This window comes from Benincasa hispida, chromosome 6 (assembly GCF_009727055.1).
Source record: "Benincasa hispida cultivar B227 chromosome 6, ASM972705v1, whole genome shotgun sequence".
Taxonomy (NCBI): domain Eukaryota; kingdom Viridiplantae; phylum Streptophyta; class Magnoliopsida; order Cucurbitales; family Cucurbitaceae; genus Benincasa; species Benincasa hispida.
The window spans coordinates 52,937,162-52,955,497 of NC_052354.1; the positions used below are offsets into that span (position 1 = coordinate 52,937,162).

Here is an 18,336-nt window from a genome sequence, read left to right on the forward strand (position 1 = left end):
CACATTTTTGTAGTTGGAACTATTACCCTATTCCCGTTGTTGCTTGCAAGAATGGAGAGTTGTTTCTATTATCTTATTCTTGTTGTTTCTAATGCTATCAATGTTAGTTTTTGGCTTTGACGGTTGTTGATTTATTATTATTTGTGTTGTGTAATATTGATAAGCTACTTGGTATGTTTGCTTATTGGAGGGGAAAGGTATACATTCTTTTGTGGTTTTGGGAGGGGTTCATGTAAGGATTGAGTGGTAAAAAAATGATCTCATAAATACTTGTATCTAGATATGCTTCATGTATAACTAATGGCATTAATTCCTAGTGTCCTTTTTGTTACATGTGCTTTTGTATTTGTTGTTATGTGCAATCATTTTAAGAGTCAGTGGATATAATTCTCTACACATTGTTATTTTTCTCCCTTAAAATGCTTGAATGTGTCTTACAAAGTCTTATGATATACATGTTAATTCACAAGATTGTTTTTGTGTATAGCTTTATTTTTCAGTCTTCGTGTTTTTTAGCTTGTTTGGCTATTGAGAAAATGGAAAGTAAAATTTTAACTGTATGTAATACTTTCATGATTTTTTTATTATAGAGTAGGTGATATTTGGTTAAAATGAGTTCAAAGATTCTGCTACGTCATTGAGGGTGAAAAAGTTTACTTTTTGTCTTTTCTTTATGGCTTTTCTTCACACGCTTGCAGCCATGTTGTTTACTCTATTGGGTTACAACTCTTGTCATCCAAAACATTGAACTTTATTCATAGTTACTTTATAAATAACATACATTTACCTAGAACTGTATCAATCTGTAGTACAAGATTGTTCCGTGTCCATGTTCTTTTTATAAGGGTGTTCAAAACATTAACTTTTTCCTATATAGTCTTGATCTTGTTGACCATAGTTTTTTGTAGTTTAGATATTGGTAATGATGTGGTGGATAATCAAAACTTTTGGGACGTTCTTGTATAATTTTCTTATTGCACTTTATGAAGGGCCCTGCTTTAGCTGTTAATTTGCCTTTGCAAAAAGTCACAGTTCAGGAGAAGTTTGGTAGTATGTGAAAGGGACAATAACTTTAGGATTGTACTGATTATGTTATTTTAGAGTATCTAAGCTAATCTCTATGTTAAATGGTTCTTATGCATGCATTGTATAATATGCAAGTCTCGAGAATTTCAGCGATAGAATATCTATTATACTTAGTTGAAACAAAATGATATGCTTGCAGGATCAAATAATTTAATGAATGGACACAGTGTCTCATACTGGAATTGGTTTCCAAATATGTACCATTAGATAGCAATAAATTTTTGACATCATTAATCTCCTTGAAGATCATCTTCAACATGCTAATGGTGATGTGGTATTGGCAACCACCAAAGTTTTTCTACATTTGACTTTATCTATGACTCATGTTCATCAGGTGACAATCAATAGTTTTTGGTCCATTTACAATATTTTATTTCTTTACTAAACTCTATATTATAATTTTATTTTTCATCTTGTTGTAGTTGATACCCTAAATCTCATAGGGTCTTGTAGTTTGTAAACACTTGTCTGAACAAAAGATGGAGAGTAGACAAAGAAGATGAGGAATGCGTAGATGGTGGATGACAGGCAGGGAAAAAAGGGGTATGTGGTGAGTGAGGGAGAGAATGGGATAGAAGATGGAGAAACTGCATTAAAAACCAATCTAATGCATTTTGTTCTTTTGGAATTTCCCTTTTTTTTTAATGGTAAAAAATTAATGGGATATTGTAGATTTTGGGATTGATTTTTACCTAAATTAGGACATTTATGAAAAAAAGATGGTTGATTTGATATATTCTTGTAATTTGGCCAAACCCTATTTTTAAAAATTGTAAACAGAACACTATTTGACAATTTTATGTATTCTTTTTCTTTTTAAAAAAAGAAAATTATCAATTTGACTAAATTTAAAATTTTATTAAAAGAAAAAAGATGAAGAGACAAAATTGAAGATTTATTAATCGTACAAGAACTAAAATTCATTTAAAAATGAAACAAAATCCACAGTATACATATGAGTACAGAGACCAGAACATCTGACAACATTACTGCAATTTAAAATTTTGATTCAATTGTGAATGAAAATTGTTCAAAAAGTAATAATAATATATACAAAGAACACATTTCCATCACCTTTTTAAATTTTTATTATATTACTTTTTTATTGGGGGAATCACCAGTAGTAAGCCAAAAAACATGTCAGGGAAAGAATATCAAGAGAATATTTGATTGAATGAGAAGCATTTCACTATCCTGCGTCAGACAGCAGCTAAAATCTCATTCCAATCTAAAACTGATCTCTCAGTTGGTAACAGAAACCAATCTCTCTCTTCAATCTCAATTCAACCTGTAGAAAACTTAGCTATGTTAATGGTGGCTAGGAGATTCTAAAAGGATATATATATATGATTCCACAGCCTAAAAAATACACAAATGGCACTAAGCAATAGGCTCAATATTCCATTTTTACAAGTGCATTAGAAACTTCTGCAAATCCACATTGGATCCAGTCCCGTGTACATATAATTGCTTCGACAGTAGCCGGTCGTAATGAACTTCGATACGAATCCATCTCCTTAATCTCCATATCAAATATTGATTCGGGGGGTAGAGTACAAACTGGTATTGATAAAATATCACGAGCCATCGTTGAAAGAGTTGGATATTTCATCTTGTTTTGCTTCCACCAGCCTAACAAGTCAAAGTCCTGCACACGGGGCAGCAACGACTCGGCTAAATACTGATCTAGTTCGGATTTCATTTGTTGGCTTGAAGTCTCCATTATGTAGACATCAAAATCTGTGAGTCCATTGTCTGACAGAAGGCTTCCACTCTGGGGTCCTTCTGACTTAATGTTGCTTCCTCCATTCCCTTCGTCGGCGTATGTTGGTGTTAGAGGCAACGGAAGCGTGACGTATTCGTGGAAGAGCTCATGGATACCATCATCAACAATCTTAATGTAAGCAGGAGCTTCTTCGCCGTAAAGTTTATTGAAACTAAACTCTACGAGTTTCATCTTGAACCGAGGATCCATAACTACAGCTGCAGCCAGAATCAGGCCGCAATCCTTCCAATATTTGTTGACCTTTTCTTGCATCATTTGAGAGAGGCTGCAAGTGAGTGGATCTTCGCTGCTGAGTGCGCGGGCGAGCTCCAAGTGAATCCTCCATACTTCGTGAAAAAAGGTAATCACGGTTGGGTTGTTTATGGTGCTGAGAATGCTTGCAGCATCAAAGAGAACTTTCAAACATGAGCAAAGAGTCTCAACTTGCCTCCAATCCTCCCTTGTTGGCACTTCCTTGAAATCAGGATCGGAATTATCGAGGCATGAAAACACTTCTTTCAACTCAAATGCAGCAATCAGCATTAGATAAGTCGTGTTCCATTGCGTTAGGTCGTCCAGACACAAGGTTCTCTCTGTTGGGACCTGAAGCTGTTCTTTGAGCTCAAGAAACTTTGCTTCGTTAGACTCGGACAATTTTACATTCTTGACGCAATCCCGGATTTTTCTAACAATGTCCAATCCCGCAGTTAACACATCTTTTGCAATACTACTTAATGTACGAGCTATACAATTACTAACCAAAAATTGGCCATTCAGGATAAGGGAGTTTTTGATAGCAAGCAAGGGCCTCAAATTTCCAAGTGCAGACTCAGTGGCAGGGTGATTAAAGGTGAGAGAAAATAGTTTACCCTCCAAATTCCAATCAGAAAGGCATTCTGAAACTGCATGACTAAGGGCTGTGTCAGAATTGGGATACGGTTCCATGACCACACTTAGAATCCGCCTGTGCAGCTTCCAATCGCTATCGACAAAGTGACCTGTTATTACAGCATAAGCGACAGTTTTACTAGATGTCCACATGTCGAGCGAAAGACAAATGCGTCCTGGAATACCCTCAATGAATTTGATGACATTTTGCTTTTCTGATAGGTAGGTTCCAATGCAATCCCCTTGGAAATGATTAAAATCCCTCACATTAAATCGTGGTTGAATATTCTGCACAAAAGATACGAATCCAGGATTTTCAACCATGTGGGGTTGGTAATCATGCATTATAACCATCCGAGTGAATTCGTGGCAACAACGATCCTGATCAAACATGAGGTAAGATGTGTTGGGACTTCTATAACGTCTTTTTGGCGGATCACTCGCTTTGGAAGCCGGGGTGGATGGCGTTAACTGATTTTTGTCCTGATTGCGTAGAAGTGCAGCACATATTCCCTTAGCAATATGCCGTTTTAGGTGACTGGTACCGGCTACTTTTGAGCCTGTACTATATGCAAAACTCTGCTTGCATTGCTTGCAATACGCCCTTCTACAACCAGCACTTACAGTTTCTATAGTGAAGTGCTCCCAGACTATGGACTTCTTTTTCCTCCTTTTGTTAGGCTGTGTTTCTGTGGTGGTCAGTGCACCATATTCGTCAGAGTTTGGCGTCTTTTCCACATAGGGAGTTATCATCATCTCGTGAGGTGTATCCATTACAACCCGGAGAAAGAGTTCCTGCTACAGAGTAACCATCTAAATTTAGACAAGGATATGTACAGAGCAGACTATAAAGTTAAAGTGTAGATCACGGGAAGGCATGAAAACTGGGAGATTAACAAAACAGCCAGGAAAGCAGAGGTAAAAAAGGACGAAAGCTTTTTCCTTTCAAATTAGTACAAACAGTCCAGTATCGGCCTTACATTCACGTTCAGAAAAAAAAATGAAAACGCAAGATATAGCATTACAAACAGGTGAAGAAAATTACAAAAACGGTGAAGCAAACCTGTGGATGAATCCAGGAAAATAGTACCAAAAAGATACAGAATTACTACCAGTATAACGTGTGAATGATAAAGAAAATGAAATAAAACATATGGTCCTATACATTTAATTTGAAAGTTAAATTACAAGGTCAGTCTTAACCTTCAAAGCTTGTGTCCGTTTGGTCCTCAACTTTCAAGAGTGTCTAAAAGTCCATATAAATTCAAAATTTTTAAAAACTAATTGATCTACCAGATATAAGTTTCAAATTGACCTTCAAAGCTTGTGTCCATTGGTCCTCAACTTTCAAGAGTATCTAAAAGTCCATATAAATTCAAAATTTTTAAAATTAATTGATCTATCAGATATAAGTTTCAAATTTGTCTAACGGAACCCAAAACTTTTAATTTTGTGTCTAGAAGATATGTGAATTTTTTTAAAATTCTAAAACTCAATCAATTTATACACATATGAACAAGATGCCATAGGTTATGATTTATGAATAAAAAGAGAATGAAAACAAATGAGGTTTTTTTCACATTATACACAGAGAAATTAGAACAAATTTAAATTATTTTTACTTAACTTCAATGTATATGATTATGAACTCAAGATTTTCGAGAGTTTCATATCACTCGACTCCTAAAGAACAAATCATTCATATACCAACACAACAAAAGTCAAAAGCAACCAAAATCAATGTCAACTAGAACGCCAACAAGCACAGCCAAAACAAAACACCATATCACAGATTTTACGCAAAGGAACCAGAAAAAAATGTCTCATATAAAGCAAAGTCAAATAAAATCCTCCAATTGATGTCTAAGCCAAATAAAGAATTTGTACGTACGGAAGGCAGCATAAGCTTTTAAATCAACATTAGAATAGAATCTAGAGAATCTTAATAAAAAAAGGTTAAATTAAAAAAAGTACACTTGAACTTTGCACTTCGTTTATCCCTATCCTTTCAATATTTGTAATATTGCCCTTGACATTTCAAAAATATCCTTCTAGTTTCAAATAGTGGAACTTGGAATGCTGTGATAATGATGAATGACCTGGATTGGAAAGTTGAATCACAACATCATGCTAGATCATTGTCACACCATTCTAGGTCCCAATATCCATTTGAAATTTTAAAGAATTTCTGCTCAAATGGTAGTTTTGAAATGTTTATGAAGATAATAGGTAATATTTCCACTTTTGAAAGAATATGAGTACTATTGAAACAAATACAAAGCCTTGAGATATTTTTTTATAATTTAGTTAATAAAATATCATCCAATTCAAACACATCATCATCACAAGAAGCGAAAAAGGTCCATCTTTGGGCTTTGGATAAGTTTCCTTTCTAAATTATCCTCTAAATTCTCTGAAAGAAACCTAGAGATGAGAAAGATAAACCCATTATGAGAAAGTCACTATGTAGGGTTGTTCATGGGGCGGGATGGAGACAAAGATGACTTCCCCGTCCCTGTTCCCACCCCATTTCACTTCTCATCCTTAATTTTCAAAGAGATTGAGGTGGGACTTCCTAATGGGATGGGAAGTTTGCAACGATCAGATTCCATGCGGGGAATTTGATCCCGATTTAGTTTTTTCTGTTTAAGAAATGTATCAAATTATATAATTCTGTTTGAAGTTTTTTCAATTTAAATATTTAGTTTTTCACCCAAAATATTCATTTAAAATATATTGCATTTATTCTAATGAAATCAACAAACTTTTTTTTCAGTTCAAATGGGAAAAAAAGGACATTTCTCACTTTGTTAGAAACTTTGATTTTATTTGACATGCGTATACATGTATAAGAACAAACTTGATTCACGATGGGCCGTACAAATGGATCCGGGGTCCATTTAAAATGACGTGTCAATATTACTCAGAAAATAATAAAAATAAAAATAAAGCCTAATCGGGCCACATTATATATAAGCCAAGATAATCTAATTTTCACAATTTCAAATCAAGCACCACTCAAAACTCCACCAGCCCACCATGGAGCCCACGTGGGATCCAGCCAGGTCAAAAAATTTTAAAAGAAAAAAAAATAATTCCGATAATTTCTCCCGTGGGCGAAAAGGTAATAATTCAAATTACGATCTAGGGTTTGGTTTCGATCGAGCTTTGGGCTTCATACAATTTCCAGCAAACAGCCCAGATCAAAGGAAAACCCATAGAATCGAGAAAAAGAGTAATCCAGATCACTCCCCATACATAGAATGACGGAATCAGCCGAGTCTTTAACAATTGAAACTAATTAAACGAGACCAGAAGCAAACCCAAAATCAACGGCAGAACACCAAACGTTTCCAACAAACATAAAGAAGAAACAAAATCAATAATATCAATACAGTTATCCCATCAGAACAAAACCCATAAAAATGAAGAAAAGAGAGGGAAATACCCAACCCACATGAAGGAAATTTTAGATAAATCAGCGAGGAAGGCAGAATGAAATTTACCTGAAATTCAGACGGAGAGTTCTTCAATGAGCGTCGGAAGCCCGGCGACGGAGCTTCGGGGCCCCGGCGATGGATTCAGATCTAGGGTTTTACTGGAAGGAGAAAGAGAGAGAGAACGGGAGAGAGGGGGAGAAATTGGGCTTTGAGGTAAGTGGACCGAAGGAGAGAATGGGATAAGGAATTGGGAGAAAAGAAATCAAAATCGAGATCAAGACGGTCCCTTCGGCCTTTCGGGCATATTGGACTCTAAAGATGGAGTCCAATATTGTTTTTTTTCTTTCTTTCTTTTTTTCTTCTCTTAGTTTATATTTTATTTATTTATTTATTTTTTAATTACGCAGTTGGTTTCTGAACTTTAAAAAATATAAAAAAAGTTCCTTTAACTTTAAGATTTTGTATCTGATTGGAATCTAACTTTTAATTTTATGTCTAATATGTTTTTAATAAATCTAGAATTAAAAAAATAAAAATTAATTGATTTATTATATGTAAATTTAAATTTAGAAAAAATATATTTTTAATCCTTAGGTCTTAGAGTCCTAAAATTTTCTATTTAGTTTATAGGTTTCAAAATATTATATATTTAGTCCTTAAATTTTTTATTTAATTTCAATTTAATCTCTAGATTTTAAATTGTTACAATTTTACTCTTAAAGTTTGAGCCTTTTTTCAATGTTGTCTCTAAGATTACAAGATTTAGAGTTTTAACCTTGAGTTTTTTCCCAAATGCTCTCTTTCTCTCCTTAGTGTAAATATATGTTAATAAATTTAGAATAACTAAATCGAATTATAAGTTTTACTATTTTTTTATCGCTTTTAAATTAAGTTTAAATATTTACTTCGTAATTAATTTATATTAATTAATAAACATTGAAATCAATTATTGAAAATAGGTATTTAATGGAAATTTGAGGTTAGAAATGTAAAATCTTGAAATTTAGGTACCAAATTGAAACAAAACTTAAGGGTAAAATTGTAATATTTTAAAACTTAAGGACTAAATTGAAACCGAAATCAAAACCTAGGTCTAAATGTGTGGCAATTTGAAACCTAAGGAACAAATGGAAACTAGATCCAAAATCTAGAGACCAAAAAGGTAATTCTCCCTTTAATTTTATGTCTAATTCAACGTTAATTTTTTTTTATTATTTTGTATTAGCAAGTTCATGAATTATAAAATTCGAAAGTCCATGAACTAAATTTATAATTTTGAAAATCAAATAAATATATAGACACAAACTTCAAAATTCAGTGAAGTTTTTAGAAACTAAATGTGTAATTAAAATTTTTTTTTTTTTTAACAGATGGAGTTAGAAGATTCAAACATCGACTACTTGTTCAACAACGTGCGTTTTAGTCCCAACTTGTTAATTTAATATAAAATATTTTAACTTAATTTCCTTATGTGGAAACATTTTTTTTAGTTTATTTTTGTTCACCTTTGTTAAGTGTTTAGTTAATAATATCTTGCAAACCAAAAGGGTTACATATCATGTAGTTGGCAATATTTATTTAAATGTCGAAGATGCTATATGAGATGTCTTGGGTTTCTGACAAAAGGATGTTCTCTAGAAATGTTGATTACGTAAAATACTTTTCTTATGGGATTTTTCCTTCGTATTATTGTTTGTAGATCTCTTTCAATTTTTCCTGTGTACGACAACTTTGAAAGTCAAGGTTGCTCATCCGTACATTTGTCGTACAAAGTTAAAGGATATTTACTCCTTCAGCCAGGGTTGATTGTTTTGTTTTAAGAAATAACATTATGCTTTGCTGTTGTGAGTGTCCGGTCGCAATTGTATGAAGAAGAAATAGTTGTATTGCTTGGAGACATATTATGAGTTGCTTACTGTTTGTGTATCATGTTTCATCTTAGGAGGGTTTATCAAGCTTAGGGGGAGCCCCCCTTTGTTATAAGGAGAAAAGATACAATTTTAGTGAGAATGAATCTCACGACTTCAAGGGAGCTCGAGTCTTGCAGAGAGGAAGTCTTGGTCTTAGGAGGAGCCTAAGACATTCTTCACTAATAGCATAACTTAGGAGGAACTTGAGTTACCACGAGAGTGAGTCTTAAACTTAGGGGAAGCCTAAGTGAATGGTTGAGTGATTGAGCTATTCGGGAATCACTGTAATCGTATAACTATTACAAATAAGTACTATGTCGTAATTGTTTATCATTGATGTTACTGAAGGCAACTATTTGGAAGTTTTTGGTGTCTTTTTATATGTCTTTTATTTATGGTAATTGTACTGTGGAATGTTGTAACATTGTCTATAACATTGTTAACGTGTAGTAGACACCTTCTTATACTTTTCAAAAAGAAAAATGCAATGTGAGGAATGATAAAATGTCCAATCGACCAAGATCCTTGAAATTTTGAGGAAGTATAAAATTTTCACATTTTTTATTCTCTCAATTCTATTAATTCATTCCATAAAGGACTGAATCGAGAAAAATGTCAAAGCAAAAAGAACGGATCAAAACATGTTTTTTTTTTTTAACAATCAATTGAAAGTTTTAAACAAAAAAAAAATACATATATTAAAAATATAATGTCAAATTGAGCACAACTCAACTGACATACTGTTTATACTATCAATTTCGAGATCAGAGATTCAATTCAAATTAGACACTGCAACAAAAACGACTTTTCATCACCCTAAAAACCAGTCATAAACACATTTCTTAACTTTTTTTTTTCCTTCCAATCCTTGAATTGACCATAAGGAAAGTGCATAAATGACTCTCTAAAATCTGTCATTATTGATTGTTTTTATGATTTTTCAATTTGATCAATAATAACACACTCATTGACATTTGTTGCCTGTATGATAACATTTTCTATGAAAATTTATCATTCTTAATAAATGACTCAAAAGTTGACTTTTTTTTTGTCAATTAATTTTTTTATCTTAACGTTAAAAATATGTCACAAAAAACGTCAATAATGACAAGTTTAGAATGTCAATAATGTTTTAATCACTTAGAAAAACAGTTGTGAATTAACATGTTTAATCCCACCCACTCGAATTTGCATTAGGTAAACAAAACATAGAGTATGTTTGGATTGACTAGAGAAAAAAATATTTATTTAAAAGTCATTGTTATTTGAACTCTTTTGATAAAAAAAAAATAATTTAAAATACACTTTGAAAGTGTTTCAAATTAAAAACTATTTTAAGTGATTATCAAACACGTTAATTTTTTCCAAAATGACTTAATACGCCCATAGTCTTATTCACCCATTCAAATATTGGTTCAAGTCTTGTGTTTAAAAATTCTCTATCCATCTTGATTTTTAAATGAGATGTGGCATCTTAGGACTCTTTTGATAACATTCTCGTTTTCTATTTCTGTTTCTCAATTTTTCAAGAAACGGACTTGTTTGATAACTGCGCATCTTTCTTGTTTATAAATCTAAGAAACGTTTTTAAAAAGGCAAATTTAAGAAACTACAAAAAGTAGTTTCCACTGTTCGTATGTATATGATCTCGTTGCTTAAATTACCAAAAATTGGTTGGTGCTTTATGAGTATGAGGCGCTCAATGGGTTTGGTTTTATTAAACTAATAATGGATTTGAATCATATAGGAAGCAATTTTTGGTCCTTTTAATTTATTTTTTATTTTTAAGGGCATTTATTTGAGAATATATCAATATCATTTAGGGAAATAGGCCGAAAAGGAAAATGATTACATAAAACATGAAACGTGATAGGTACGAGTTCTTTTGGCTGCTTCATAAGCAAAATGGTTTAAATGTCTTTGGATATGGAGAAAAGAGGCAGGGTTGAAGTTTGTAGATATTTCATGTATTTAAGAAATTAGACATTCAGCTTGTGCGTGGGTGAATGATCTTCCATTTATCAAGTTAATTGCCTACATGCAATCGGATTCAATGATGAGGTTTGTGAATTCCCAACTTTTTGCCATTCAAATACCTTCTAAAATTGTCATCAATTAAACAAAAGGGGATCTAATGCACAGATGAGTAAGAGAACGCCAACTCTTTCAATAAACCTTCGGAATTTCTACAGACAATCTCATACCCATACAAGCGTTTTTACCTTCGTTGTGTTAGGAGGAGGACATGCCCATTTTGCACATCTGGGAGAAGTGAAATCAAACTTCTTTGAAAATTCTGAATAATAGTTTTGAATTCACGATGCTCCAGATGAAAAATCTGCACTAGGGAATCCATTTATAATTTTATTGCAATCCGACCAGAGGCTCCACCAAATAATTGCAATTAGATCGATCTTTTCACAAGAACGAGATGAATCAATCTGTCAAGTAACCACATTTTTTCTAATATTTAGATTCATTTATTATTTTAATTTTCTATTTTCAAATTCTAAAATGTCAATATTTGTTATTAGTATAGTTGAATTAGATGCATAGTTTAAATTTTTTGTCGATGCTCCAATTTTCGATGGAAATTTTGATCTTCATAATGATAAAATTGGGACCTCAATATTTTCATCGACATCGATATTTCGAAAATTGGTTAAATGTGAGTAAAAAAAATTATACAACAGCTCAAGTGAGAGATGACAATGCCGATCTAATCTGAAAACATTTGAAGGATAGATACACATACAACTTTGTTTCTAAATTTAATTGTATATTGATGATATAAAATTTTGACAATTCTTTAGGTAAAAAAAACAAAAAATAGAAATATAAATGGTTTCAAACATATTCCTATTTCTAGTTCTTAAAATATAAGAAACAGGAAACGAAAAATAGGAAGTGGGATATAGAAACATTATCAAACGGGCTCATATATACCACATTAAGCTAATGGCGTTGCCCACTCTCTCGTCGTTCACACTCGAGTTACGACATTGTTTTTTATTGTAAAGGTTAGGGAAGTTTCAAACTGGGCAACACCTGATCTTGAATTCATGATGACTCTACTTTATCTAGAAGCTCATGTTGGTCACACTGACGACAGTCATATCAATTTTGCTTTCTATCATGTGAGTAAACCAAAACTTGGGGTGTTCAAAATATTCGATGATAGAAAAAAAAAATGATCAACCTAATCCAATCTATACGGTTTATATTGGGTTATCAATTCATTTAGATTGAGTTGGGTTCAAAGAAATAAAAATTTTATAGGTTGGATTGGTTCATAGATTCACCTAAAATAACTAAAACCAATCAGAACCAACTCGAACTTATTATTAATTTAAAAAAGAAATGTTTCTTTTACTTATGATACAATTGTATATACAATATTTATTTTTTCATAATTTTTTTGGATAGTTTATTCTTCAACAACTTCTATAAGTAATTTTTTAGCCCTTTGAAAAGAAAACTTCTATAATCTAAATTGAAATTGATTGGTTACTTCAAATTCAATATTGGAAAATAACTAAATAAATTTTTTACATATTCACATTTTACTTATTTTTAAAAGGAAGTATTTGACGAAATGACATGAATAATAACCTGAACTAACCCAATCTAAATATTTTATGGTTGCGTTGGGTTGGATTGGGTTATAGGTTTCTTCAATTCAAATAACCCTCGTTAATTAATGAACCCAATTCAATCCACAAACACTCCTAATCTTAACCACACTCAATAAAAGGGGCTTGATTAATTAAACCTCAAATATCACTTAGTTAAATTGACTTTGATACAATAAAGAAATTATGATTAATAGTCCTAATTTATCAGTGAAATCCAATTATAATTAATGTTAACTAGGGACTATAGCATTAATTAACCACAATGAATTACATCGTGGCTACATGGCGATAGTTTATTATATATAAATTTTATTATAACAATGCTAATGATGCAAGATTTATTTTATATAACATCAAATTAAATCTGATTTTGATGTTGATTGTACTATACTAATTGAAATATACTCATCTTAACAATTCATTTATTATTACCTTTGTAACTGTTGTGATTATTATCCCTAACTATACCCAAAACATTTCACATACTTAACATAGAGATATTGTGCTCTTATTTTAAAAATAATGATGGAATCTTTCCTGATCTCTTTAATATTTTTAGAGTTAAATTATGACATTAATCCATGTAGTTTGGAAAAAAAAGTTAAATTTAGTCTTTTATAATTTGAAAATTAAAATTTAATCTTTATAGTTTAATAAAATCTCATAAATAATTCCTATAATTTATTAAATTTCTCATAAATTAATATTTATAATCTATTTAGGAAGATTTTATTAAATATAGACTAAATTATAAACCACAAAGGGACGAAATATATAATTTAATATACTTTTTTATATGACAACTAAAATGAAGTTTGGGAGAAAATGAAATAACCATAGTTTTTTTTTGTGATAGAGAAATGTCATAATTGTCTCATACACGTGTATACAATCTTTATCAACATATAGCTTAACTAACATAAAATTATATTATATATTGACTTCGATGTCAGAAATTTGATTATGTCATCTCACAATTCTCCCCAAAAAAAACTTATACAATCTTTTATCTTTTCAACTTGAAAAGTTGTCTCAAAAGGTGAAGTATTTGCTTTTCTCAAGGAAAAAGGAAGCAGTTAAATATTTGGTCAAATTAATTCACCAAACTTAGAGATTAATGCCCCCCCAAAAAAAAGAAGAAGAACTATTTTCCACATGTAGACCTTTGGCTTATATTTTTATATCAATTGATATTAAATTATATTAAGAAAATTACAAAAAATCACCCTTAAAATATGATGATAGTTATAATTACATACCCTCAAATTTTCAATACTAAATATTGAACCCTCAAACTTTTATAAATGTAAAAAATTAACTCTCAGACTCGATATAATAATTGTAGAAATTGAACCTCCAAATGATAAAAATTGAACCTTCAAGCTTATACAATTGTTACAATTTCTACAATTATATAAGTTTAAGTATCCAATTTTAATATTTGTATAAATTTGAGAGTTCAAATTTTAAAATGAAAGTTTGAAGATATAATGCAACTACGACCCTACTTTAGAAGTGGTTTTCGCTATTTTCTTATTTATATATATTGTGAAATTTGAAAGTGGTTTTTTTAAGAATAGAAACGAAGAAAGTAGAACAAAAAATCAACCAAAATAAAGTTTTGATCAATTTATTTTTCAAAAACCATTGTCTTTTCCTGTTTTCTCCATGTCCATTCTTTTGATGACATGCTTGAAAGTCCTTTTTTTAAAAAAAAAAAAAAAAAAAAACTTGTATTATTTACCATAGCTTTAACATTTGACACCACACGATTAGAATACCTAAAAAAACATATACGTATTATATGATTGATACGAACCGTCAAATACATCTATTTAATAATTTTGATGTAATTTTATTGTATACAAATTTTATCCATTTTATTATGACATATTAATTAGAGTTTCGTCGAGAGGTTATTTAAAGTATTATCATCAAGTTGTTTTTTCGAATAAGCTTTGATGGATTGAGTTTTAACCTTTGTGTTTCTTCTTTTAAATTTAGCCTCGACAATTTCTTGATCCTAATTTGCAATTGGTTCTTTTAGAGTTTAGCATGCCAAAATAACATTCAAGGAAGCTAAGATTGATCGTCCTATTCTTGTGGAATGTTCAAAATCTTTGTTCCTTGACTCAAAACCTTTAATCTTAAAGCAATTCGTATCGAACACAATCCTTAAGATTGAAATGGAATCAATTTTAGATAGATTTTAGTATCTATAAATTAGTTTACGTACGTTCTAAGTATTTTTGAAATTACTAAAGCGTTTTTTTGTTTCCTACCAATTATATTTCAAATATGAACTCAATACGATTTTGAACTCTAATTTGTTACAACCAAATTCAATAGTGTATTTTAACATAAGTAAATTAAAGCATTCATATAATTTCATATTAAAAAGATAAAAGACACCTCTTAATTCAAAAGTAATTTTAAAACTCCAAACTTTTCTTCTATCAAACACAAACTTTGAGTTGCCTTATTTTCATTGGAGAACATGAATCTCAATTCCCATTGAAAAGAACATTAAAACAATACAAAAATTTGTCCTTAACTTTATCAATTTGGACAAGAGTTTGAGCTGCCTTAATTTTATTGGACATCATGAATCTCGATCCAATTGAAAGCAATAATAATATATAGAATTGAAGAAACTTTTAAGGTAATAAAATATGCTAAAATTTTATTGAGAGAATTGAATTATGAACCCGACAGAACAAAAAAAGAAAGGGAAAAAAGAGAGGAATTTTTTTTTTTTTTTTTTAAAAAAAAGAAAGTGGGTTAGAGAGACAAAATTGTGGGTTAAATCAAAAGAGAGACAAACAACTATTTTAAATCATGTCGGGCATGATGAGAAGTGGAAAGAAAATGTCACAAACATATTGACAAATTAGAACACATGTTTTTCCATGCATATGTCCCCAACATTATTCAACAAACCAACCTTTTTTCAGTTGAATATTCAAATCTTTAAAAAAAATCAAAACCGAATGTAAATATAATATAGTCTCACATTAGTTAGAAGTAAAAATAATCAAGTTAGAATATTAAACCGTTTAAATATATATATAGGAGATGCAAGTATAAAGTCATGCATTTATTAGAAGTAAAAATGAGGTTAAATTGTAAATCTGATCTCTATAATTTGGAGAAAATTAAAATTTAGTTTATAAAATTTATAATTATTTAAAACTTATTCTTTATGATTTGATAAAACCCTCCTAAAGAGTCCCTATGAAGTTTATCAAATCATAGGAACCATTTATGAAATTTTATCAAATCATAAAAACTAAATTCTGTAGGGAGTATTCTTTATGAGGATTTTATTAGACCATATGGATATTTTTGAAGTTTTGTCAAACCAAAAGGACAAAATTCTCAACTTTTAAAACCATAGAACTAAATTCTAATTTTCTTCAAACCATTAAAAAAAAAAACCTTACAATTTAAACTAAAAAAATCAAGTTGAATATTGAACCATTAAATCTCTCTCTATATATAATGAGTTGCATATATATATATATATATATATATTTGGAGCATTTGAGATATAAATTTTGATGATTACTTATTTTGTTAGCATGTTTGTTTGATTTAAAAGGATTTATTCAATGTTTAATTTTAGATTTTTAAATGTAATTTTCATATTATAATAGTGATTAAAATCTTTCATAATCACACTCAAACTTGACTTATTTGTTTTTTTTTTTTAAGGGTATCCTTTTTAATTTCATAAAATTTGTTTTCACTATACTTTAATATTTCTGAAAAAGTTTGGTTGAAAACCTTTTTTTTTTTTTTTTTTTTTTAAAGAAAGGCATAATTTGACAAACAAGCCGTTTTAACAATTTATCTTTAAGAAGAATTTAACCTTTCCAATTATGAATTAACAATGAAGAATTTAACTTTTACAATTATTTAAGTTTAATATTTAATTTTCACAATTAAGTCGGAACAATCATTATAATTTTATTTGTCTTCTCACCTGATAATTAGAACCAGCATGAGAGAAGAAAATTCATAACATATGTAATAATTTTTAAAAAGAACACAATTTTGTCATTATTAAATATTTTTTAATCACAATTTTGATATTATATTATATCTAAGATGATAAAATATATACTTCATTTAAGAATTTTCAATTAAAACACTAAACAATTTGTACTCTAAAAAAAATCATGTAATTTTAATTTTAACATTTATATTCTTTTTAATTTGTCCGGATGAACTTTATTTTTTTTCATTATTTATTAAAAATGAATTTACTTCTTATTTTTAAAAAATGAGTTTCTTTGATACTTTAAAGCTCTTTATAAACCCACACAATTTTTTTTATTTGATTTAAAAAGTCAATAATAATTTTTTAATATCCATCATAGATCTTAAGGCCACGCTATAAAATAAAATTTTGATTTAAAAAAATATAAAAAGAATTCACAAATGACCTTTGTTAGTTATCTGTATAATGATAAATTTAATCTATTGAAATAAATAAAATAAAATTTAAGGTATAGAATGAAAAAATAAGAGGGAATGGATATAATAATTGAATCACCACCGAGATTAAAAAAACCATAAGATTAAATCTCTCTTTCTTATTTTCTCTATTTCTTTCTTCATGCATTCACTATAATTCAATTTACTCCTCATCATGGGCCGTAAAAATAGCCGTTTGAGGAGAAACCATCACAAACATATGTGGGTTGCACCACAAACATCAAATTTCCTATAAAAAGAAAAAAATTAAAGAAATTGGTGATTACCATGTTTGCAATAGCGATATTTAATTTGCTGAAAACATATGTTTTTATAAAGATGTAGTTTTTTCAAAAGTTTCGAAATGGGGGATTTAAGGAAAAAATAGGAATAATTAAAAAGTTTCACACAAAAAATAATGTAAAATTAAACGAAAAAAAAAAAGAAAAATGTTAAACAAATCTATATATAATATTTAGTTAAATACTGAAGTTATATCTCCCTCCCCTTCACTTTAATTAATTCTATACGATTGTGACGATGACATGATGGTGGAAGGGAGGAGACCAATATGACGACGCTAAAAGACCTGCGTTGCGCCTAGTGCCGAACCAGAAAACGAAGAGAAGAAAAAAAAATATTGGGGAAAGAAATAAAAAAAAATTAGGAAAGATTTGGAAAACTACCTAACTAAATACGGTATATTTCATAGATACACAACCCATATATTTAGTAAAATATATTTATTCTAACCATTTATATATATATATATATATATATAAATTATATCTAAATTGCCAACGAAATTTCAAGGCAGATGCACCCTAATAATTTTGTGCAATTTCGTTTTTGGTTATTAATAATTGGCCACCATAACAATTTATATCTCTCCATTTTTTTCAATCTTTTTACTAAACATCCTCTCTTCTCTTTCTTTTAGAAAAAATGAAAAAAAAAAAAAAAAAAACTCACCTTAATCTATAAAAGTCTTTATTATGAGAGCCTTAGGTGTTGGTGACAATAGAAACACGCTGAAAAAAGCAACTGACACCATAGATATACGAAGGAGGATCGAGACCATTACAAAATGGAAAAAGGAAAAGAAGAAGAAACTCACTTTGATCCATAAAAGA

General features: G+C 30.0%; 1 protein-coding gene across 2 annotated transcripts; it reads right to left on the reverse strand.

Annotated features, from left to right (window-relative positions):
- Positions 1 to 2,251: 2,251 nt before the first annotated feature.
- On the reverse strand, positions 2,252 to 7,494 carry LOC120080056 (zinc finger BED domain-containing protein DAYSLEEPER-like). 2 transcript variants are annotated; one of them, XM_039034608.1, is made up of 2 exons: positions 7,246 to 7,494; positions 2,252 to 4,534 (listed from the first exon to the last, which is right to left on the reverse strand). In XM_039034608.1, exon 2 carries the CDS (start codon positions 4,511 to 4,513, stop codon positions 2,480 to 2,482), a length of 2,034 nt encoding a protein of 677 aa, XP_038890536.1. In that variant the 5' UTR covers positions 4,514 to 4,534; positions 7,246 to 7,494; the 3' UTR covers positions 2,252 to 2,479. The 2 variants fall into 2 exon arrangements, with proteins under 2 accessions (XP_038890536.1, XP_038890537.1); XM_039034609.1 differs by having other exon boundaries at positions 2,252 to 4,537.
- Between the last annotated feature and the right edge of the window lie 10,842 nt (positions 7,495 to 18,336).